Source organism: Ursus arctos, unplaced genomic scaffold, assembly GCF_023065955.2.
Source record: "Ursus arctos isolate Adak ecotype North America unplaced genomic scaffold, UrsArc2.0 scaffold_12, whole genome shotgun sequence".
NCBI classification, from domain to species: domain Eukaryota; kingdom Metazoa; phylum Chordata; class Mammalia; order Carnivora; family Ursidae; genus Ursus; species Ursus arctos.
Genome location: NW_026622786.1, coordinates 73,653,042 through 73,677,697, shown reverse-complemented (window position 1 = coordinate 73,677,697; position 24,656 = coordinate 73,653,042). Strand labels below are relative to the sequence as shown.

The 24,656-nt window shown below is 41.7% G+C and overlaps 1 protein-coding gene across 8 annotated transcripts in view; it reads left to right on the top strand.

Annotated features, from left to right (window-relative positions):
- Nucleotides 1-24,656, top strand: part of NFYC (nuclear transcription factor Y subunit gamma) — a 64,253-nt gene that overhangs the window by 21,185 nt on the left and 18,412 nt on the right. For 7 of the 8 annotated variants that reach the window (XM_057310732.1, XM_057310733.1, XM_057310736.1 and 4 more), the window contains 3 exons: nucleotides 15,165-15,277; nucleotides 22,878-22,949; nucleotides 24,376-24,489. In XM_057310732.1, coding sequence (XP_057166715.1) covers nucleotides 15,173-15,277; nucleotides 22,878-22,949; nucleotides 24,376-24,489 — 291 coding nt within the window. In that variant the 5' untranslated portion in view covers nucleotides 15,165-15,172. Of the gene's footprint in view, nucleotides 1-10,652; nucleotides 10,966-15,164; nucleotides 15,278-22,877; nucleotides 22,950-24,375; nucleotides 24,490-24,656 lie in introns of those variants that run through there. The other variant, XM_057310734.1, reaches the window with a different exon arrangement.

Here is a 24,656-nt window from a genome sequence, read left to right as displayed (position 1 = left end):
ATGAAGGAAGGCAGTTGAACCGGGCGTTGGACTCAGGGAGGTAGGGACAAGGGCACTCCAGGCACAGGGAAAGGAGGAGCAAGGTCATGATTTAAAAAATACAGCATGTGCTGAAGAGAGCAATAAATGGCCCAGTCTGCTTAGAGCATATAAAGAGGTGAGTTAGGAACCAGAGGGAGTGGAAAAACAAGGAAATCTGGAGAAGTAAGTTGGGGTCAGCTGTGACTGCCAGGTTAAGAAATTTGAACTGTCTCTGTTGACATTGATGAACTGTTGAAGATTTTGGGTAGTAGGTTGATGTGGCATTATCAGAGGTGTGCTTTTATAAGATTTAGTAAGCATCATTATGTAGAGATAAGCAGAATTTGAGTAGAAGACACCAGAAACAGTGAACAATGCAGTGCGTTCACATACTAGGTTCACAACCCTCACAGGATTGTTTTGAGGGTGAAAAAAAGCAATGCAGAAGGCTTAGAACTGTACCTGGCACTCAGCCTTAAATGCATTAGCTGTTATCATCATTTTCGTTATTATATGGAGATGATAAGGACCTCTGAACAAAGAGTGTGACCATAAGAAGAAAAGTCAGGGGATGGACACTGTTGGACACTGTTACTACAGATTCTAGAAGTTGATTAGAATTGAGCAGCGTCCAGGATGACTCTGAGGTTTTAAGCCTCGGTGACTGGAGGATAGAAATTGAAAAGTTAGAAGGAGCAGGTTTGGGAGAAGAAGATTTTGGACACATGGAGCTTGAGTTTGAGTTCCAGGTGGCTTTCCGGTTGGAGATCCAGGTTGCAGGACTGGAGAAATAGTAGAATTGGTAATGTATATTTGGAATTTAAGCTATAGAGATTATAGCTGACCCTGGGGAATAGATGGGAGGGCATCAAGGGAGAGAGAATGGACTGAAGGACCAGAAGAATAAAGCTTCGTGTCAAAGTTGGAAACACAAGAAAGGCTGGACCCTCAAGTTGAGACATGTAGAAATGAACATGGTAGAGTCTTCTAGGTCAGTGTTCTTTTTTTTTTTTTTCCTTTTAAAGATTTTATTTATTTACTTGACAGCACAAGTGGGGGGTGGGGGTGGCAGGCAGAGGCAAAGGGAGAGGCAGGCCTCCTGTCAAACGGGGAGGCTGATGTGGGGCTTGATCCTTGGACCCCGGGATCATGACCTGAGCCGAAGACAGATGCTTAACCTCTGAGCCACCCGGGCACCCCTAGGTCAGTGTTCTGTAAGCTTTTTTGATTGTGCACCCCTATTTATTTTTTTTACCCTAAAGCTTTACTCTAAAGCTACTTATTTATTTTTTGAATGTTAGTTTAGTTAAAACTGCAGAATATCTATAACTTCCCTAATTCAGACCTGCATAACAAAGTACAGTATCACTGTTAGCCCACATTTTTTCAGCATACTTAGAGCACCATGCGTGATATATGATCTTGTGACAAGTTAAATGGAATGAGGGCATCGCTATCAGCCCATAGGTTAAGTATTCAGAAAACTAATATTAACATTTTCAATGTGTGCCTTGGTATGTAGATTAGAAATACTGCCCTAAAATCCGGTGGCCTTCACTTATGCTGAAAATGTACAAATGTTTCTGTGAAATGTTACCTGGTAGTTCCTTGAGATTAGTTATATATATATATATATGTTTCTGCATATGTGTGTATGTACAGCCTTAAGCTTTCGTATTTAAGTATACACACACACCTCCATCCAGTGCAAAATCTAGGGTTTTTTTTCCTGAGTCGCATTGGGCTTAATCTTCACTGCGTTAGCTTTATGAAGTCTCAGACGGCAGCCTCTGCATGAAACATAAATACACGTGGAGGAATGAATTTGGCAGCATTTGCTTAGCAAGTAATATATAGCCGCATGATCATGATAACACCGGTGAGCAGCATACAATATAAATTACCATGAGTAGGATAGCCTCATCTGTAGGATTTAGCAGAACTTTTAATATAAGGCATGTGTATTTAGTTACTAGCCTAGGTATGTTGTAATTATCCTCAGTCTAAAATAAAGATAATAAACTTTTCACTAGAGAAAGAGTGGTAAATTTCCAGCCACTCTACCTGATTATTTATTTATATCCTGAATTCCATGGTTATTTCTCTCCTGGTAATTGGCCAAATACCCATGAAGCTACCCTTGAAGGTAGTTAAGCAATGTAATAATGAAATAGTACTTTACAGTTAATGGAGTGATTTTATATTTATTCTCTCACTTCATATTTACGTAAGGTAGGTGGGTAGGACAGAAGATTATTATCCCCATTTTGTGGGTGAGAAAATCAGAGGCAGAGCCTAGTGACATAAGCCCTGTGTTCTTTGCACTGCACCTTGTTACTGCCTATGAAAGGCAAGCTGTAGCTATGTCTGTCTAATAGCACTAATTCTTCCTTCCGCCTCCCCTTTCCCTGTGTGTGCTGCTGTTCCCCCAAAAGGAGACACATTTTTTTCTCCCAGAATTCATACATAATCTTACATGCAGCGAGTAAACAGGTTGGTCATAAAAGGAGCAAATACATAGTCAAACTGAATTATATTTTAAGTTTTTTGTCAAACACAGCCATCTTTCTTTTCAGAACAAAGCATAGTGGAATAGATAGGTGCTAAATGAGTACCACCAATGAGTGTGGTGGGAAATTGTCTTTCCTGAACCCTAAATTCCCTGAGAAAGAGTAAGTAGTTGAAGAACTTTTTCCACACAGATATGAGGTTAGATTTGTGTTAGGTGTCCTGTGGTGTTCCTTAGTTGTGCAGATACACACATTATGGTATGTATTGGGCACCCCATACATTTGTGTTCTTATCTGGAGCTGCAGAGATTGGTATTTTTAGATGAGTCATGGTATTCTTAAATAATCATTTGCTTTATATTTCCTGTCTGAGATTTATAATACTTGCCTTAGCCCTAGTGATGAGGTAGTTGGAACAAAGGAATGCTGATTTCTTGGAGTGATGACTGCATAATTAAAATAACATTGTCCCCATGTTCACAGTGTGGCAATAGCTATAATTTTGAATCACTGCATAGTATTGAGCCAGATGATTCCTCCTGTGAGTGTGCACCTATGGAAGCATCTCCAGCAAGGGGCCTAGGCTAAGGCTATTCCTCTGAACTGAGGGGAAAAGATAGAGCGACTTCTTATCACTAGGCCCCCAAGGAGTGAACTTCATCTATCAAACCTTTTCATTCTCACTCTTGGTGACCACATGGCTCCGACTCCCAGTCCTTTGGGCAGCTACAGCTTTAACAAGCTTGGAAACCTTAAGCTTTCCACTTTGACATGTGTAAGAATCTGGTACCTTGGCCTTTTGGAGCACTTTTGCCAGGAGAATGATCGGGAAAACTGAAGGTAAAATGGACTTAATGTTGTAGGTTTCGAGGAGTTATACATTCTTAAGTTTTGGGTCCCCTGTTGAGTTATTAATTCTACTGAGGGAGGAGAACATGTGGTGGAAGAGTGCAGAACGGAGACTCAGGGCATGTGGGGTTTCATTCCTGTGACCTACGGCAAGTCCTTCAGTCCACCTGGATGAAGTGTCTTTGTCAGATGGGAGTATTAGTAACTGTGCTGGGTTTGTAGTGAAGAACAAGTGAGATGGTGGAAAGAGTGCTGCTGAACGAAGTGTAAAGCACGTACAGGTGTAAAAGATGGTCGGGGCACCTGGGGAGCACAGTCGTTGGGCGTCTGCCTTCGGCTCAGGGCCTGATCCCGCGTTCCAGGATCGAGCCCCACATCGGGCTCCTCTGCTGGGAGCCTGCTTCTTCCTCTCCCGCTCCCCCTGCTTGTGTTCCCTCTCTCGCTGGCTGTCTCTTTCTCTGTCAAGTAAATAAATAAAATCTTGAAAAAAAGGTGAGCATAACCATCTCAGCCCCTGACAGCTGTATACATGCAGGTAGGTGGTGTAGCGCTTGTTTGGCTTGGAGGGTTTGTTTCTTCTCATGCTCTTCTCATTTCCTTCCTTCCTTCCAACATCTGAGGCAACCATAAAAGACAGTACACAGAGGGCAGAATTCAGTGTCTGAACCAACGGAATCCACACAGGCAAATCAGTACAACCAAGCTCCTCCTGTCGTTCTTACAACACCTACAGGTTTTTAATTGAGAACTCTTTGCCCACCCCCCTCCCAAAGTTTTTAGATGGATTAACTCAGCACAATCTCCCATTTTCCAGTGGAGTCTGGGATTAGATAATTATCTATGCTCGTGGTGCATTTTCTGAAGAAGAACAGGTTTCTCTCCTTCCCTACTCTTTTTGACTTTTCTGTTAGATAACTGCACAAAGGGTATTGCACAGCTGGGTATAGGTACTTTAGAAGGGATTTCCCCATATGAACATTTCAAAGAAAAGCCAGAGTGAGGCCAAGATACTTGGGGTCTTAAAATAGTTCTTGAGGAGCCTGTATTTGTTCTGTAGAATTGTGTTGAATTCCCACTATGAGCAAGGCGTGTTTCCCTTGAGGATGTGCCAGAAACAAAGACAATTACATAAGAACTAGGGAGAACATAAGAGCAGGGAAATTTTAGGCTTAAGAAATAACATGCCAGGGGCGCCTGGGTGGCTCACTTCGTTAAGCGTCTGCCTTCAGCTCAGGGCGTGATCCCGGCGTTCTGGGATCAAGCCCCACATCAGGCTTCTCCGCTGGGAGCCTGCTGCTTCCTCTCCCACTCCCCCTGCTTGTGTTCCTTCTCTCACTGGCTGTCTCTCTCTCTGTCAAATAAATAAATAAAATCTTTAAAAAAAAAGAAAAGAAAAAGAAATAACATGACAAATAATAATATGTCACACAAGTCTGAAGAAAGTGAATATGTTAATTGTAGGAATAGATTTTATTGGGTGCTGAGAATGGTTTTTTGGGGAGGAAGAAAAGTTTAGTGACCACTAATTAGTGAATGTGTGTATTTAGTTTGTTACAGTTGTACTGTAAAAAGCAAGCTTCTTAACTGTGCTATTCCGAAAAAAACTTAACAAGGTTGGTTTCATTCCATGAAATAGTCTCCTGCTTTCAGAACATGTTCGCTGTACTCCAGGATTTTGGGAGAGCTCAAAACAGAATCTTTTTCTTGGGTGGTGGGGCCAGGTAAGGTGGATGCTGCCCAGACTCCGGATCTCTTCTGTCCCCTAATGTAACAAACAAGGTTTTCTTTTGAAGGACAAAGCAGCCACACACACTCCTAGCTTACAGAAGTCTGATGTGTCCAAGGAGACATGTTCTAGGAATTTAAATGTTTTTGGATTAGTCTGGAGGGAAAACCTGCATAGCTATTGTTACTGACATTCCTGGGGATTAAAATTTGGAGCATTCCTAGTCATATCCATTTGAATTCTTTGCTTCTTGGGAAGAGTACACTCATTCTAAATTTAACAGTATAAAGGGCTTTACAATTTATTTCATGTCTATAAGAGAGATGGGAAAGGGTTTCTATGTATTTGTTTCCATTCATTGGAAGCTGGACTCTTAGAAATTACGTTAACAAAGTCTAAATTAGAGGAAGAAACAAGTTGGTACTCAAGGGAGATTGGTCTTTGGGCTCGGTGCTCTGCTTGAGACCATTCAGGCCAGGTATAGATGTCTTGCCTTGCTCTCAGCAGTGAAGATGATATACCATCTGGCACTTGTATGATGCTTGGTATTTTTCGAGACTTTCTAGCATGTATCTTCCCATTCGTGTGCTGCAGCTACCCTGTGAGGTGCTTCTACAGGTGAACAGAGGCCCCAAGAAGTTAAGTGATTTGCCCAAGATCATGAACATAGCAAGTTAGTAGCCAGAGAGCCAGAACCTCCATGTCTAGTCCATTTTCTTTATGTATTTCCTGGTACTTTACTGCCCCCCACTGTTCACAGCTGAGTATTCATGGGTGCTGCTTACTGACCTGGAGACAGGCAAAGGGGAAGGATAAAATAGGAAAGAAAAAAGCGACAGAGCTTGGAAAGAAACAACAGAAACGAGAAAAGGATGTTTATATGATAGTAGATAGGAGTGCCACTAGCATTTTCTATTATTGTCACAGAGATGGTGGGAGCAAGTGGATAAAAATGATCTTTTGGGTTAAGGATTTGAGTCATTGGTCCCAGCAAGACTGTTGGTCTCTCTGAACAATTTGAATATAACAACCCTTAAAACAGGGCGAAAAGGGAGAACGAACAAGCTGTAATAAGGCAAGAACAGACTTGCCCCCACCATTTACTATGTTGTGCCCTTGAGCAAATGACTTAACTAATCCTTAGCTTTCGTTTTTGTAAAATTGGAATAATATTGATATCTCTATCACTGAGCCGAGTGAAGATCAGTTGAGAGTAATGTATGTGACAAGTAGTTTGTGAACTCTACAGCTCTTCAGTTGGCATTGCAGCATTCTTCAGAATCACACTTCTCACCTCTGCTGGGCACGCACAAATACAGGATCCTGCCAGAAGCAGGAAGAGGTTGTTCTCAGGATTTCTAAATCTGAGAAGGGATCTAGTAAGCAAAATGCCTCTTTGTTTTAGGATACAGTTTAACTCAGGCTACTGGCATTATTTCTGTCTCCAGCTCCATGTCAGAATTCTCTTTCAGGTTCAGAGCCTGAAAAACAAGTAACTCACCATTCTTCCTGCAAGTATTTACTCTGGTGAGGTTGGAGAGTCAGAGATTAACAAATATTCCTTTGGGCGGAGGGGGCTGGCCCAGCTCACTCCCAATGGAGGCTGAACAGGTGAGGGAGCCGTGTGCTGTAGGGCAACTTCTCAACCTCCACTGCTCAGTTGCCCCGTCAGTAAATGAGGGATGACACTACTTCTGTCGTGGAAGGATTCAGTGAAAGAAAGCAGTTACGGTTTAGAACTGGGTTCTGAATGTTATCTGATCCTTTTTTTTGTAAAGGGCCAGATAATATTTTTGGCTTGCAAGTCCTACAGTTTATGTTGTAACTCTTCAACCCTACTGTTGTGGTGTGAGAGCAGCCTTCAACAGTGTCAATGAATGAGGATGCAGTCTTCCAATAAAACTTAATCTACGAGAACAGGGCGCAGGCCCAGTTTCGGCCTGTGGGCTCTCGTTCCCAGACTCATGCTTTAGAGTACTCCACTGAAATACTTGATTTTTTTTCCTCTGTCATACAAAATAGTGTTTTATTGCTGTCATATATGCAAAGATGGTTTAAGTTGAACATTAATAAACAAATGAGGAAGAAAGTATGCGAAGTAAGATGTTTACATATCATTTTCTCTTCCACAGAAACAGATCTTACACTGTTCTGTTCATGCCTTCCTATCAGTTTCATTATGCTTATACCAGTTGCTATGCCTTCATTTTTTTCCAGTTATAACTGTATTATGATCTGGCCCTTGTTTAAAAGATTATGTTGTAGTAGATAGGAAACAGAAACATGTTTTTGTTTCTGAAGGAAAAGTGTTTCTGCTGCCAATTTAAAAATGTGTCCTTGTGAACAGATCTTTAGGGAGAATAATGTGCAGCTAGTTCCAACCCTTAGTCTTTTGGGAAGCATGGTTCTCCCAGTAGGCAGTTTGAGAAACAGCTTCATACTTAGTTTCTCGGAGCTAGAATCAGGCGTACCCTCAAACATTGAACTTGGCATTAATCAGGGTTGGGGAAAGAGGTCTGCAGTCAGGCTTCGATATTCATACTTACAGTGGTGGGTGCTGTGTAATAACCTGCCATTAAGTTTGACTAGCTGGTATCCAGTTATGTAAGGGTTTAGAATTTAAGTAGTAAGGTTTTTGGCACTAAGCTTAGTGCTTTCTCGCATGATTAAGTAGAAACCTTAGATGAGCTTAAAGATTGCTGACCCCTCTTTTCTCTCTAATCACCCTGTCGTCTTTTGTATTCATTCATTTATTGCACCCTCAATTGGTCAAGTGAAGGTCTTCCATACCAGACCACCCCTGTATGTTCAGTATACATGCTCCTGGAGTGGGTTAGTGGAATGACTGGCCCAAGGCTACCAGTTAGTAGGCAGCAGGCCAGTTAACAAACACAGGTCTTTCAGTTTCCAGAGTAGTGCTGTTTTCTTCCTGAAATTGTTGGTTTGAGATTCGCTTTATTGTAGAGAAAGTATGCCTCCTTAAGGCTTGATATGCTCTTAGCCATGATCGAAAATGGCGTATATCCTCAAGTCCATCTGTACAAACATTAGAACTGAATCGTCTGTTGGTAGAATTGTTTTGTTTAAAAAGTCTTAGTTCTCAAATTTCGTTTACACTTTTCTTTGTAGCGTGGAAGAATTTCTAACATGGCAAGCACAAATAAGCTTAAATCCTACGCCTTTCTTATCCATCTAGTTATTCATGTTAATATTCTTTCTTTCTCTGCATTGCTCACTCACCATTTGAAATATAACATCCCAGCAGTTGGCTAATTCAAATAAACCTGGAACTAACTTCAGTAAATACTTGAACAGTACTGGAACATAATAAAATGCATGTGAAAGTGCTGCCAGTTGGGCAAAATAAAAAGTATGTCATCTAATGACAGGAAGACGTGATCAAAACGCAGGTCACGAAGGGAGTGAAGAAGACAGGTGCTCTGAACATAGGGAGATACAGGAATGCAGGTCACGAAGGGAGTGAAGAAGACAGGTGCTCTGAACATAGGAAGGTACACAGCAATGCAGGTCACGAAGGGAGTGAAGAAGACAGGTGCTCTGAACATAGGGAGATACACAGCAATGCAGGTCACGAAGGGAGTGAAGAAGACAGGTGCTCTGAACATAGGGAGATACACAGCAATGCAGGTCACGAAGGGAGTGAAGAAGACAGGTGCTCTGAACATAGGTACACAGCAATGCAGGTCACAAAGGGAATGAAGAAGACAGGTGCTCTGAACATAGGGAGGTACACAGCAATGTTTGGGGTTGCCTACGGCCTAAAGGCTGTAAGCTGGATTTGGGGGGGTCGTTAAGGGAAACATGGTACCAATGTTTAGATTTTTCAGTTAAAACTGGGGTGGGATATATTAGCTTGCATTTGACAATGAGAGTGTTATTTTTGGGTAACCCTGACCGCCTGGAGTGGCTCAGCTCTACTACTTTAATAGGAAGCAGTGTTGGTCAAGGGTTGGGTTTCATTTCAGGGGAGCTTTCTTTGACCTTTTTTCCTTGAACAGTTATGTGAGGGTTTTAGGTATTATCTCCCAACAACATCTATTTGATTTTAGTTATTTCAAAGACTGTATAGTGGGTTTGGGCATGTTATAAAGGACTCTCAGAGAGAGAATGAGGTATATGCCAAGGAAAGAGAGCTAGAGTCTAAAGGTACAGAATTTTAGAAACCAGGGAATATTGCAATAAAACCTTATAGTTTTTTGTATTTCATGAGGTTGATCACTTTGGTAAATCCTGTTTTATTCTGATTGTATCACTGAGGGAGGATTTGGTGAGCCATGGTACCTGGTCAAGAGCAAGAGCTTGAAAGATTTCCAAGATCTTAAAACGAGGAGCACTCTGCTTCTGAGATGTTTTGAAAACTGTTAGGTCTTTTTCTTTCTTCATCAGTGGTAAAGAGTAACTGGATATTAGCGTGACAGCTAGATTTTTCCATCCTTGAATGATCAGATTGAATCATCTTATCTCCTCTATGATTTTCTCTTTATCTTCCTGCTAAAGAATGGCCAAACAGAGGCATTTGCCCTCCTTCTACTTACCTGTTGTCATTAATTTTTCGAACTTTACTAATCTGTCCTGGTCACTTTTCTGAAAAGTTCTGTCTTTCAAAAGATTTATACTCAGGAGTGGTATGCACCCGTGTTTCCAGGCTTCCAGTCCGCCTTGCAGCTTCAGGGTGTTGGTGAGGGGGACATTGTGGCCTTCCTACCCTGTCCTTTTATCTTAAATTCACTTCAGTAAGTCAGTTTCAGGTGGATTTCTGATTGTTGTCCTTCTTGTTTTAAAGGCCCAGAGAGAACCTCATTTATGCTGAGCTTCACAGGATAGCTTGTATAACCACTTCCTTTGGTTGTTCAGGCAATCCCATTAAGTCTATTTCAGGGCCAGCCCTTCCGAGAGACCTCTTTTTCTCAGAAAGGCCATACCCAGGAACTCTCTTGCCCCTTCATTCAGGAGTAATCTGTCAGACTGTGTGCTAGATGCTGTGAGAGATCCAGAGATGAATCATATTCAGGTCCTACCCACAAGGTGCTTGTAAACCATAAGGGGAAATATGATAAGACATACACATAAATAATGATCATAAAAGATAACATGGTGAGGGCAGAAAGAGGTGTAGATCAAGGGCTCTGAAGGTTCACAGGAAGGAGTGGTCATGTCCGGTTGGGGATGTTTAGAGAAGACTTGTGGACAGATGGCAGTTGAGTTGAGCATTGGAGAAACAGCCTTTTTGTGATGGACTTTGAGTGTCCCCTTTCTAGCTTTGGAAAGCAAACTGTTTTTAAAAGCAGATAAATTAATAGATACTGGGAGTTGAGATTATTTCTGGCAACAACCATTAGATACTTCATCTGATCCTTACATCTTTATTATAAACAGTTAAACAGACATCTTATTCAAGTATTATGAAGTAATTAATGAACATGAATGATAAATCTAAGATTAATAATGAATTAAATCTGGGAAATTCTATGCTGCATGTTGCTTTTTTTTTTTTTTAAGATTTATTTATTTATTTTAGAGCGAGAGCACGAGCCCCAGAGGTAGGAGGGAGAATCTTAAGCAGACTCCCTGCTGAGGTCGGAGCCTGATACAGGGCTCTATCTCATGACCCTGAAATCAGGGCCTGAGCTGAAACCAAGTGTCAGATGCTTAACTGACTGCGCCACCCAGGCGCCCCAAAAGTGACCTGTATTTGTTGTCTTTGTTGTGTTTCTTTGTTTGTTTAAGGTAGGCTCCATGCCCAGTGTGGAGCCCAGTGTGGGGCTTGAACTCACAACCCAGAGATCAAGACCTGAGCTGAGATCAAGAGTTGGATGCTTAACTGACTGAGCCGCCCAGGTGCCCCTAATGCTGCATGTTTCATGAGTGATCTAAAGCAATGCACTTGGTCTTAAGGCAGTTTTGTTGTCAACTGTATGTAACTAGCTTTATCCTGTGATAGAGATAGCAATTTAACATGGAATAAAACGGATCCTGGGGGTGCCTGGCTGGTTCATTCGGTTGAGCATCTGACTTTGGCTCAGGTCATGATCTCAGAGGTCCTGGGACTGAGCCCTAACATTGGGCTCTGGGCTCATCCTGGCGTCTGCTTTTTCCTCTCCCCCTCTCCCTCCCCCTGCTCATGTGTGCATGCATGCGCTCTTCCCTCCCTCCCTCTCTCTCTCAAAGAAAAAAAAAAGGATCCTGAAATATTAGTCTTTCTTACTTTTAAATACATACCTTCTCATTACCCTAGAAATTGGATCTGGCACATATTCCTTGGGCTGTATATGTTATGAATAGGCTGTTTCTGTAGCAAAATCAACTTAGTTGCAATCAGTGTATTTATTTACTAAAGGGAGAAGTGATAAGATTAACCAAGGTTAGTATGTATTTTTTTAGCTTGTTGGGGTGTTTAGTGAACAAAATTTGTTACTGATTAGGTTTCGTTATTTTAATCCTGTGCCACAGTCAGAAACTATTGAGAACAGCAATTTATTTTTATAAAATCTTTTGCTTGAGATTTGGTCTAGTTTTTAAAGCCCCATTAATGACTGAATCTGCTTTGAGGAAAAAAAATTTTTTTAAGGTTTTTAAATTTATTTTAGAGAGAGAGAGAGCTGGGCAAGGGACAGAGGGAGAGAGAGAATCCACAAGCAGACTTCCCGCTGAGCGTAGAGCCCAAAGTGGGGCTCGATTCCACAACCATGAGATCATGACCTGAGCCACCCAGGCACCCCAAGGAAAACCTTTTGAACAAAAGTAGTCACCTTTTCTAGGAATTTATAGTAACAATTTACATTCTTTTAAGAGGTATTAAAAGAATTACCTACTAATCATCTCTGCAAAGACGCTAGAAATCATGTTCCTCATGAGAAGATCTTCTGTTTCTGATGAGAATAGCTTTGTTTTTGAAGTCAAGAATTTATAAAAAGAGGTTTCTGGATGGAAAAATCGTAAGGGCTGAAACTCTAAATCCAGAGCTCAAATGGAACTTTGCAAATATAACTTAATATAAAGAACAGTCAGAGCTGTCCAAAGATGGAAAATCGTACCTTACCAGTAAGCCAGTTTCCTAGAACCAGGGACGGACATGCTCATATTGAAGCTGAATACCACTTGTGATGGGTTGTGGGGGTTGGCAGAGGTTGGAATAGAGCTGTGGGTGTGTTCTTAGAGGGGTGAGCCTTGGTGGCTCTTGATGTCTTTTTTTTAAGTCCTAAACATTTATGATGCAATAAAATAAAAGGACATTATTACTGACTTGTGTATTTTGCCATTATCCATTTGTGATTTTCTAATGTAGATGGGCCTCTGAAGTTAGAAATTTAACCTTTAACACATTTCTCAGTTCCAGAAAGACTTGTTAACTTCTGTTTTATACCTCACCCTCATTCCCAACAGTGTGTGGCTCTGAGCCAGCGAGATTCATTCATGATCTGTTGACTGCACTGATGTTTGGGAACTGATCACACCAGCACATCCTTAGTTGGGATAGCTCAAAATTTAAAAGCAGACTGTCCACAGATAAAGTTTAAAGGTGCTTCTTGAATTGTGTGCCTTTGTAATGTTTGTGGGAACAGATCAGAGGACAACCAAACCTTGTTACCAGCTTTCTAAATCTCACTCAAACTGAACCTACCCATCACTAGCAGGTATACAAAGATACCACACCGGCAGTGGTGTGGTGTGCATCTTCATCCTTTGACTGTAGCAGTTTGTGTGGCCAGTTTTGCTAAGATCAGGCCTGTCCATGGATCCATACAATGAAAGGTTAGATTCTTTAAGTTTTTGATGTTTATTTTTATTTCTAGAAAGATTTTTTGTTTGCTACATTTTAAAAGGTTAAGGTCAAGGGGCGCCTGGGTTGCTCAGTCGGTTAAACGTCTGCTTTCAGCTCAGGTCATGATCCCTGAGTCCTGAGATCGAGTCCCATATGGGCTCCCTGCTCAGCGGGGAGCCTGCTTCTCCCTCTGCCCCTCACCCAGCTTGTGCTCTCTCTCTCTCTCTCAAATAAATATAAAATCTTTTAAAAAATAAAAATATTTATTTTGTTAAAAATAAAAGGTTAGAGTCTCTCTTCATTGTCATCAGTACCTTGTAAGTATCTATTAAAAATAAACTTCTTTAGATTACTTTGATTTCAGATTTCAAAGATTATTTGTTCTTAGTGTATCTAGGAGAATAGTGTATAGGCCCTGTGCATACGGTGATGAATGAAAATGTCATGGGAGTTCAGTTGAGAGGTCCATACTTGGTTATTGAGGACTGAAGATTTTATCTAGTCATTTCAACTATGATTCAACACTCTTCATTTTAATTCCCTCCAGAAACTCCAAGATCATATTGCTTCCTATTACTTAAGAGTTCCTGTTGATGTATAGGGCTGCTTGTTGGCCTCTAGCACCAGAAGTTGGCTCCAAATCTTTTCCCATTACATCATCACCCACTAATGTCATTACACCAGAGTGAAATCTGCTTTGAAGATTTTACTCTTGTTTTCTTTCCATCTCTTTCCTCTCATTATTTCCTTTAGAAGGAAAAAGAAAAATAAAAAATTAGAGACCTCTTGGACAATCCCAGGCAAACATTTAAGAGGGAATCAAACATCCTAAGTCTAAACCTAGATATATCGGTCTTCATTCCACTCTGCTGACGGAAAGGATCTGCCCAGCATGTGTCCTCATGGGGTCTGGAAAGGAACACGTTTGGTCACGCAACACCTGACTTTGGTGCTTTTCTCTCAGCCTTTCAGAATTAGTTCTTAATGATTTCCATAGCTCTCTGCCAGCATCTTGTCACTGGCGTGTTAAACCTTTTTTTTTTTTTTTTAAAGATTTTATTTATTTATTCAACAGAGATAGAGACAGCCAGCGAGAGAGGGAACACAAGCAGGGGGAGTGGGAGAGGAAGAAGCAGGCTCATAGCAGAGGAGCCTGATGTGGGGCTTGATCCCAGAACACCAGGATCACGCCCTGAGCTGAAGGCAGACGCTTAACCGCTGTGCCACCCAGGCGCCCCCGTGTTAAACCTTTTTAAATAATTTCCCAGAATAGAAATTCTTAGGACATCACTAAGTTTCTTATTCTTTGTGTTTAATTAAACTGTTTCTTGCATTTAAGTATTTTCCACATAAGCATTTAAGCCATCTGGAGTTTTATACTTTCCCCCTGTAAATCTTACAAAACTTTACAATATTATCTACAGTTAAAACTGATTCAGGGATCCTTATTTATCTTCCTTCCCCCATCACAAAAGCAGTTGACTGCATGCGGGTTCTTACCCTTTTTTCTCTATCCTAAATTTCATTCCCTATTGTTTTTCAAATGCCTTTAAATCTTCCAATTAATGGTATGTATGCTTTGGCTTTGTTACTAACAGAAAGGTTCAGGTAAGGAAAGAATTGGGAAGTAGTTTCAGTTCAGAGACTTGGTGCTACCCACTCAATTACTGGCCAAAACTATAGTGCTTCTGTGCCCTCTGAGACAGATTAGCTTGAGATGAGAACAAATAGTAATTAAGAGTAGCCTCAAAGAAATGGGACCACAGTGTCTAAAACAAAAGAATAAAATGGGCTCTTACTTTTAAGACTTGAGTTTACATTTCTATACAGTATCAGTCATTGGGACTGATATATATATCTGCTGCAGGCTGTAGTGTGGAGTGTGGGAAACCATGGTGAGCTTGAGAGGGAATGGCGTTGAAAATTATGGACCAGACTAGGGTATCAACCAAGTGCCCTTTTTGTCTCCTCCTAAGACAAGACCTTGATTCACATTAAGATTTCAGTTTGACTTTGTGGTGATTTTAGGTTTTCTAGTTAGAGCTCCTTCATAGTCTCTGTGGTATAAGTTGGATAGAAGGGGAAACTCTTTCCATATGTTTTTGCTAACATTCAAGTCTCTGTTAAGAAACCTCTTCAGCACAATTATATACCTTCTCAGATTGAAAAATTGAATGAATTAGTGAAAACAGCCATAAGGAAAGATATAAATAACCTGGACAGAAAGTCTGTCTTTATTAATTCTAATGTATCTCATGTGTGTGTTTGTTTTCAGTTGTCAAAATGTCCACAGAAGGAGGATTTGGTGGTACTAGCAGCAGTGATGCCCAGCAGAGCCTACAGTCCTTCTGGCCTCGTGTCATGGAAGAAATCCGGAATTTAACAGTGGTAAGAAAGAACGAGAAACTTGCAGAGTGTAAAGAGCTATGAGATGAATAAGCCAGTACTTAGAGTAAAACATTTTAAATCTCAAGCACATAGGCATAGTTCATTCCTGACCTCTGAGTGGGAACATGAAAATATAATTTACCTTAGGTGAGGTGACTACAAGGATTTTTTTTTTTTTTTTTAATATCTTAGTGGCTTTCCTTGGGCATGTGGGTGGATAGTGGATGCTTTGACTCAGAGGTAGTAGCTTAATGTGAGGCATATCTTTTAGAGATGCAGAAAAGCAGAGCTCTCACCTTCCTTCAGTAGCTGCAGCTCATTTCTTCGTCCTGATTCAGTGGCCCTGCCAAATTTCTAGAATCTGGTGAATGCTCTTGGGCAATTTATTCAACAACAGATCTCTTGTACGCAGGCACTCTTTCTGGGTGTTGAAAGATACACCTAGATCAGGGTTTCTCTACAGCAGCTTTATTGGCATTTTAGGCTGGATAATTCTTTGTTGTGAGGGGCTGTCCTGTGCATCGTAGGGTGTGTAGCAGCCTCTCTGGCCTCTACTCGTTAGATGCCAGTAGCAATCCTCCTTCACTTATGACAGCCAAAAATGTCTCCGGACATTGGCAGATGTCTCCCGGGGGCTAAAATCATCTCATTGAGAACCACTGGCTTAGAAGACTCAAATATTACCCTGGCCCTTGCAGAGCTTATAGTCTAGTAATTACAGTCAGAGTCATTTATTCAGTGACCGTTTATTAAATACTTACTGAGTCAGGCACAGTGATGAGTCTGAAGCAGTAAAAAGTCAAAGTGCTCTGGGATTACAGAGGACATAGTGCTTATTCCTCCCTGGTTGAGTTAGGGAGGCTTTAAGTAAAGGGGACATGTTTTTTTGGATTTTGAAATATGAGAAGCATTCACCAGATGGAAAGGGTAGGCAAGTGTATCTTAGGCAGAGAGTATGACATTCATAAAGGCCTGGAGGCCCAGAGGGGAGGGCCTTATGTTTTGAGGACCAGCAAGAAGTTCAGAGTGGCTGGGGGTTACTATGTGGGTAGTGAGATGGGGGTAGGAGTAGAGTGGTATGGCAGTGGTAGCAGGAAGTGATACATTAGAATTAGAATATTTTCAGAGTGTAGTGTTAATTCCTTAATGAAGAATGTTCCATTTGGTGTCATTTTAGCAAATATGGAAGGATCTCTGTGTTTTAGATGTGTCATTCCTGCCTTGAAGGCATTAAGCATCCTGCCAGAGCAGACACTAGACTCCTTCCTAATGTAGAACTGATGTTGCACTTCCTTAGAGCTAGGCCTTTAAACCTCAGACATACGAGGTCAGTTTATTTGTTTACTCAACAATACTTCTTATACACCTGCTGTGGCTGTGCTGGATACTGTGGATCCCGTAGTGAGCCCCACAGACAAGATCATTGTACTCACACAACATGCATTCCGGTGGGGGGGAGATAAACTAGAAACAGGTAATGAGTAAATAAAATAACTTCTCATTATGATAAATGCCCCCACTGACTTCAGGGATTTAAAAAAAAATCGTATTTTGATGTACTTGTGGGTCGTGTTTGTTTATCTAGGGCATTTTTAGCAACTGGACTTGCCTTGGCCTCTCTCAGAGTGGTTTGTGTTCACAGATGAATTTCCATTGAAAAGTCATTTTCTTTTCGGTGGTATAAAGGTGGTAGTTACCTACACTGTCTCAGATGTAAGAGAGAGGAGGAAAAGAAATGATTAAATAGAAAGTAGGGTATTTTGTTCATATTTTGGGTGGGTAATCTCACAGTTAAGCTTATGAGGTTTGTGTGCAGGAGTCGGCCTGGTGTAAAGCTAGTGCCCTCCGGGGCTGCCGTGGGATTAGGCCCGTGCCGCAAGTCTGCACTCCAACTTGAGCGTAGAAGCAAAAATCCAGGATCAGGCAAGTGGCCAGATAAACTCCATGGTTCCAGCTCAGCACTTAACTTTTCTGTATTTTAAGTTTTGATTTTTAAAAATTGTGATAAAAAACATCACAAAATGTACCATCTTAACAATTTTAATTAAAATGTACAGTTCAGTAGTGTCAAGTATATTCACATTTTTGTGAAACCGATCTCCAGGACTTTTTCATCTTGCAGAACTGAAACTGTACCTCTGAAACAACAAGTATCCTTTGTCCATCTCCCCAGCCCTTGGTAGCTACCGTCTACTTTCTGTTTCTGAATTTGGCCACTCCGAGTACCTCACATAAGTGGAATCATACAATATTTGTCTTTTTGTGACGGACTTATTTCACTTAGCATAATGTCATCAAGATTCATCCGTGTTGTAGCGTGTGACAGGATTTCCTTCCCTTCTGAAGCTGACTGGTATTCCATGTATATATGTGTGCCACATGTTGTTTAGCCATTCATCTGTCAGTGGGCATTTGGGTTGCTTCCCCCTCTTGACTGTAGTGAATGATGCTGTTGTGCATATGGGTATTCAGGTATCTCTTTGAGACTCTGGGCTTTGATTTTTATTCGACTTGGTTTAATGTTGAAGTTTGATTGCCCAAAAGAGCAGATTGTGGTGTTAACCAGCTTTTATTATTTAGACAGCTAGCTAGTCCACCAGAGGTTCAAAGTGGGTTATTTTGAGGGATTCAATTTTAGTTCATGTTTTATGAATGAAGAGAAAGACCAGCAAGGAGGACAGTTGTCTTTAATGATTCTTCTATTGATGACTGCAGTTTTCTCCCCTTGACAAAGACTTCTAGACCACTACCATGGGATCTCTTACATCAGATGCTTAGAACAAAGTTTGGCATTTAATAGGTGCACAGTAAATCTTTGAATGAATCAGACTCCTCCATCTCCGATTTCGTATGAAGCAACATCAGTGCCAGATTTGAGTGAGAATGCAGTCTAGGAAAGTTGGGGTGCTCTTTCCCTTTTTAAGACTCTTCTTTTCCCCTCTGCCTATGGCACGTAAAGACATCTGCTTCTCTGACTGCGCCTCGGCCTGTGTAACGTGGCCAGGTATTTTAGCATTTGGTCTGTGCCTTTCCAGAACTCAACAGCACTTACAACCAGACTTCCTGAGATATGTCAGAGCCTAACAGATATGTTAGGTTGACATCTCAAAATGTCTCACAGATTTTTTAAAAATTCATATGTTCGGACTATCCAAACATAAATAAAACTTTTGAGAATATTCATAAGGTGGTGTGGTCTCTCTAAGACTGGGACAGAGATTGTTCCGAAAACAAATTGAAGTTTGCTAGATGATCTATCTCATGATGTATTGGGAACTCTGGCCTCAATCATTTTGGTCTGAGCTTTGCAAAAGCAATTCATCTTTCATCTCCGCTTTGCCAGTATGTTCTTTTCACTCTTAAAAGACGCTGTAATTGTCCATAAATCCAGGTGACGTGCAGCTGGGATTGAAGTTGGTTAAAAATCATACCAAATGATTGTGCACTAGGATGATTTTGCAAAATACTGTATTCCTGCTCTGGGAACACTAATTAACAGACTTCTTGGCATTGAGTTTTACTCCTCTGAAGACCTCTTTGAAGGTGGGGAAGAAAAAGCTAACTTTGTATTTTTGGGCACGGGTGGGGGGGCGACAATGCTGAATCTTGAAAAAAATCTCTTCCACCCCTTATTCCCTCTGTTCCTTTCAGCCTTCACTTAGCTGTAATTTGATGGCTAGATCACTTTCTTTTAATTGCCAGGTACATCTTGTCCTTCTTTGGTACCTTCAGATTGGGCAACGACATTTCTAACATTACAGACAAACCAGTTAACCATTTAAACAAGAGCTTGGGGATGAAAGTTGGTGGACTTTTAGAAAATACGTCTTGTGCTCTTTGAGCCCTTCCTGTAGAGCAGTGCTGCTTAAAGTTTATTGTCTGTATAAACCACTTGGAGATCTTGTTAGAATACAGATTCTTATTTAGTACATTTGGAGTGGAAGCTGAGATTCTGCATTTCTTTTGAGTTTCCAGGTGATGCCATTTCTGGTCTGAGGACCTCGCTTTGAGTAGCAAGGGTTTAACCCTCACTTTGGGTTGTAGTCATCAGGAGAGTTTTCAAAACATGATGCCTGAACTCCACCCCCTAGAATTCCTGGTTCAGTTACTCTGGGGTAGAGCCCAGTCCTTTTGTTTTTTAAAAGCTCCCCAGGTGTCTCTAACAGGCAGCCAAGCTTGAGAAGCACTGCTTTGGAGAGGGTTAGAATCTTGACTTTGCTAGAGTGCCTGACTGGGTAGGCCTGGAAAAGATCTCTCATCATTATTTGAAACTCCGGATATTCTTTGGTGCAGCCTGAGACCCATTGACTTTTCCTTGGCTCCAAGTTCTCATTGAGTGAATTCAGACTTCTTGAAACTCGGCAGTTTCAGATGGCAGCATTTTAAATGTAGTTCTTTGGTTGTGGTCAGGAGCACAAGAATTTTCTGAGAGAATCTCTTCTTCCACCTTGCTGATATCACTCCCAAGGGTAGGGGGAAAAAAGTATGTCACTGGGGCGCCTGGGTGGCACAGCGGTTAAGCGTCTGCCTTCGGCTCAGGGCGTGATCCCGGTGTTATGGGATCGAGCCCCACATCAGGCTCTTCTGCTATGAGCCTGCTTCTTCCTCTCCCACTCCCCCTGCTTGTGTTCCCTCTCTCGCTGGCTGTCTCTCTCTCTGTCAAATAAATAAATAAAATCTTTAAAAAAAAAAAAAAAAAGTATGTCACTTCTTCCACTTGGATCAGCGTCAGGAGAAGTTAAATGGGATTCACATCAGTTGCATGGTTGCCAATGACAAGGGGTCACTGAATTAAAAGGCAAGTAAGTGGACCTCAGCCTATGGCTGGTTGAGCGCTGCCCTCTCCAGTAAGCTTGTTGTCAGCCCTTACATGTGACTGGAAAGCTAGGATGAGATCACAGAAGACTGGGCTGTTCTCAGCGGTAATGAAGCACACATGCGTATCTGAAGATCCACTTTTCACACACTGCCTCTTGAGATCTCCAGGGTTGGGGGTCATGAGAAAGTTTCCTGAAAGAAAAGGTTTTCGTGGAGGAGACTTAGAGCAGGGTTTTTTTGGTAAATTTCTGCCTCATTTTAGACCTCTCCAAGGTGGAAACTTTTGTTGTTGCGTTTGACTGAAGAATAGTCTCATAGAAATTCTGAAAGTAATATTCTTCTCTTTTCACCTTGGGGAAGGAGGTCTTCTTATTGGCTTTGGTTAAGAAACTTTAGGGCAGGGGTGCTCGGGTGGCTCAGTCGGTTAAGTGTCTGCCTTTGGCTCAGGTTATGATTCCAGGGTCCTGGGATCGAGCCCCGCATTAGGCTCCCCCCTCAGTGGGGAGTCTGCTTCTCCCTCTGACCGGCTTCCCTCTTGTGTTCTCTCTAAAATAAATAAATAAAATCTTAAAAATATTAAAATTTATTGTTAAAAAAATTCTACATATGAGTGAAATCATATAGTATTTGTCTTTCTGTGAGTTATTAAAAAAAAAAAGAAAGAAACTTTAGAGCAGTCGTGTGGAAATATATTAAATAACCAAGCTCAGTGAGAGTGCACGTGCAAGTGAGTTAGACCTTGTGGCCATAATCTCGTGCTGTGTGGATCGTCTTGGGAGGCCTTCCAAAGGAGTTATCCCAGCATTCTCCTTGGCATTTCTGTTTAGCATCATCGTTTTGTGTGATCTGCCATACCAGTGATTGATTTCTGTGGTGAAACGTGTTTTTTTAATCCCTTTAGGGTCTGGCCCCAATCCAGCATTCTCTTTCCTGCTGCCTCTCTCTGTACTAAGATCATACATCTAAAACTTAAATAGGCCATGTTTTTTGTGTTGCTTCTGTCTGAATGACGTTCTCATCCTTTTCCAACAAGCAAATTTTGTAACATCCCTTAGACACAGTTCAGATGTCAGCCCTTCCGTGGAGCGTTTGCCAGTTCTCTCATTCATTCCAGCCCCTCCCCCGGCCCCATCAGCAGGTTATTTCCTTTCTTGTCCCTGTGGGATTTTACACCCCCACCCTCCTATAGCATAGGGCGTTATAATATTTTTCTCTGGCAGTCTCTGACAATTAAACTGTAATCTGTTCAAAGGGAAGAATAGATTTGCATCTTTTACACAGTAGCCGGTACCATACACTCACTCTTAGTTGAGTTGCACAAATGAGTCAGTGGAAGAGGAGAAAAAAATGAGAACAAAAAGAATATATCCTGCTGTCTCTTTTGGGCGAGATTTTAGTAATTTGGACTTGTAAAGCCCTGCCACTCCAGGATTAGCTTCAGTAGAGGCTTCTTGGAAAATGTTTTACCTAAGCTGGAAAGGGAAAAGATAAAAAAATTGGTGTTGGAGGTTTATCGAGATGAGTGGTCCCAAGCTGCTTGTTGGGTTTGTGAGGAGAAATCCAGTTTTTCAGTGTGCATTTTATCATAATAAGACTCTTCCTTCTGTAGTCATAAAAGTGGATTCTGGGGAGGCTGGTGACCTTTTTCCAAAAAGCTCCACTGCCTTCTTTGACATATAGTTGAGGGTTTCTGCTGGTCTTGGAAAAAGAAAGTTCACTTATGCACGTTCATTATACCAAATCTCAAATAATAGCTGGTCCTTCCATAATGTGATGGTGCACATTCCCAGGTGAGCACCTTGGGCTTGTGAGTCACGTTTCGGACCACTTATAGAATCTGGCACTTGACACCAGGGCCCAGTAGGGGTTTCGCTGATTTTAGCCAATCTCTGCCTCTGCACCTTTCTCTTCGCGGCAGCTTTGAAACCTAGAATTGATTTTTATTTCTAGAATTGCGTCCATCACTGGGCATGTGTTTGAGTATCAGTAGTATCAGAATAAAAAAGGGCTTAAACCACAAATAATTGGAGTAGTGCTGGTCAAAAAGCCCTTTCCTAAGTCCTATCCACAGTAAAGTCGTGTGCTTTCCTCCCAGCCCAGTCTTGTTTGTTAAAAGAAAAAAGTGCCAGGGCTGTTCCTAAAAGGCAGCTGATAAATTCACCCTTTTTCCCCCTACTCTTCTGCTCCCATCCCCCACCCTCAAGCAAACTTTGGAGACAAGGCCTTTGCTGCTGCGATGGCCCTCCTCCCTGATTCCTGGTGTCAGGTTAGTGCAAAGGTCAGAAGTAGCCAGTGTCAGCCAGTACTGGCTGAAGACAGCTCTGGGTCCCCGTGGTCAGGTGCTGCCAGCACCTTGCCCTTGTAGTCTCAGAATAGAAGAAAGACCTGGCAACTTAAAGGAATGCCCCTGAGGCAGAAGTCTCATTTCAACCTGCATATTGCAGACTGGTAAGCTTTGGGGGAGGGGGGTTGCGGAAGAGACGCTTATAACGCACCTCTGAATTGTGCCAGCAAAGAATCTGATACTCTTTGGGTCTACTTTTCACGAGGGCACTGTTAGATGGCATCGTAAATTTATCCTGAAACCCTTTAATTGTTTGAATCTCTGCATGGGTTAAGAAGAATTTTGCTCCGGGACTTGGATTCTCTTCATTTAATTTGTACCTCCTCTCCTGACGTATTTTCGGAAAGGAGGGACTAGGCCAATCACAGTGTTTCATGGTGCCTGTCATACCCTGCTGATTGTCCCCACCATTTATGTCCCTCTTGTTACTCATTTCAGAAAGATTTCCGAGTACAGGAACTCCCACTGGCTCGTATTAAGAAGATTATGAAACTGGATGAAGATGTGAAGGTGAATTCATAATTCGTTTTTATTGTTCGTATTGAAGCTATAACGATGGGTAGGTTGTTGCTCATTTCTGTAGCGCTCAAAGTTTGGTTAAACAGAATGAAAATATCGTTATTGTCTCTTGCTTGTTTTATTTGGTTCCTGCCTAAAATTGTTAAGTGAGCTTAAATTGGACAGTTTTAATTATTACATGGTGCTTCTCTGGAAATTAGGGATATCCTGTTTTTCAGATGTTGATAATATGCTGAGGGTTTGCTTTTTGAATCAGCCGTCCTTTTCATTGCGCAGGGTAAACACAAATCATCAAATCAGCAGGACAGCGCCATCTCCTCAGTTAACATCTTACTGCAGTCTCTGTTGTTGCTATGAGCTCTACGCTCTAAGAAATGTTTGATAACGATATTTCTCCTGTTATGACTTTCTGTGAGTTGCTTTATGTGACCCATCGCCTGTGAGAAGGTTTCCTTGCAGGCGGCTATTTCTGATTCCTAGGAGCCCACTTCCCATTTCAACTCTCGGAGAGAGAACAACGCACTCTCCTTATCACCCAAAACTAATAGTCCCTTGTGTTTGTATAGAAAGCTAATAGTTCACAATAATTTGCCCTTTTATTAACTCTCACTTCCTTCTCATGGTAACCCTGTGAGATTCGATAGGATAGGAATTATTAGTGCCTTCATAAAGATATGGAAATAGACACAAAGAGGTTAAAAGTAACTTACCCAGAGTAGAAGATCCAAGATCCCTGTTCTTACCTCCTGCTTCCTTAACTCCGTGGCTGTGTCCTGCATGGCTATATCCTGCACAGACCACCTCACCAAGGGCTCAGAGCCTTGTTTGACCAAGAGCTTGAACTTTGAAGTCAGACATGGCAAGGCAGTTTACATTAGTTGAGCACTTACTAAATGCCGGGCCGTGTGCTGGGTGCTTTTACATGGAGCACCTAATTTGATTCCCACAGCAACACGGGAAGGTTGTCTTCTTTTCAGTATGTGAAAAATAAAGCCCAGAAGGATGGGAAGCCTGAAATTTTACCTAAATCCATCGACTCTCAAACTCATTATCTTTCCCTCCATTGTCTCTCCTTGGATTAGAACCTAAACCCTGCCACTTACTGGCTCTGTGGCCATGGACAAGTCACATCTCCTCTCCTAAACCTTAGTTTCTTTGAAAGTCTATTATGAAAGTAAGAAAGTGCATGGTATGTCCTAGAAAAGTAAGTATTTTTCTTCCCTCTTCCTTTCTTCTACCCGCTACCTGCTTTGTCCCTGCTTGTGAATTTATTTTACCTTGGAATCTCTTGAGGCTTTCACCTTCTCATTTTCCAAACCTTGCCCCCTTGTCCATGTCAGGACATGAGGCAAGGGACAAATGGACTGGTTTGAATGACGTGCTGGTGATTGACAGGAAGGGCCTACGTCTGTTGCAGATGATCAGTGCAGAAGCCCCTGTGCTCTTTGCCAAGGCAGCCCAGATTTTTATCACAGAGTTGACTCTTCGAGCCTGGATCCACACAGAGGATAACAAGCGCCGGACTCTGCAGGTAACATTGTAGATGCATGTGGGAAAACTGGACAGGCAGCTGCCTTTGCCTTCACCTGCTTCTCTTGCGTGGTTGTTCTTCCTTAGATTTCTGTCAAGCTGGTGTGTGAAATTGGCATCTTCCTCCACTGTTGTGAGGCAGACCTACCCTATAGCCATGACAGTAGT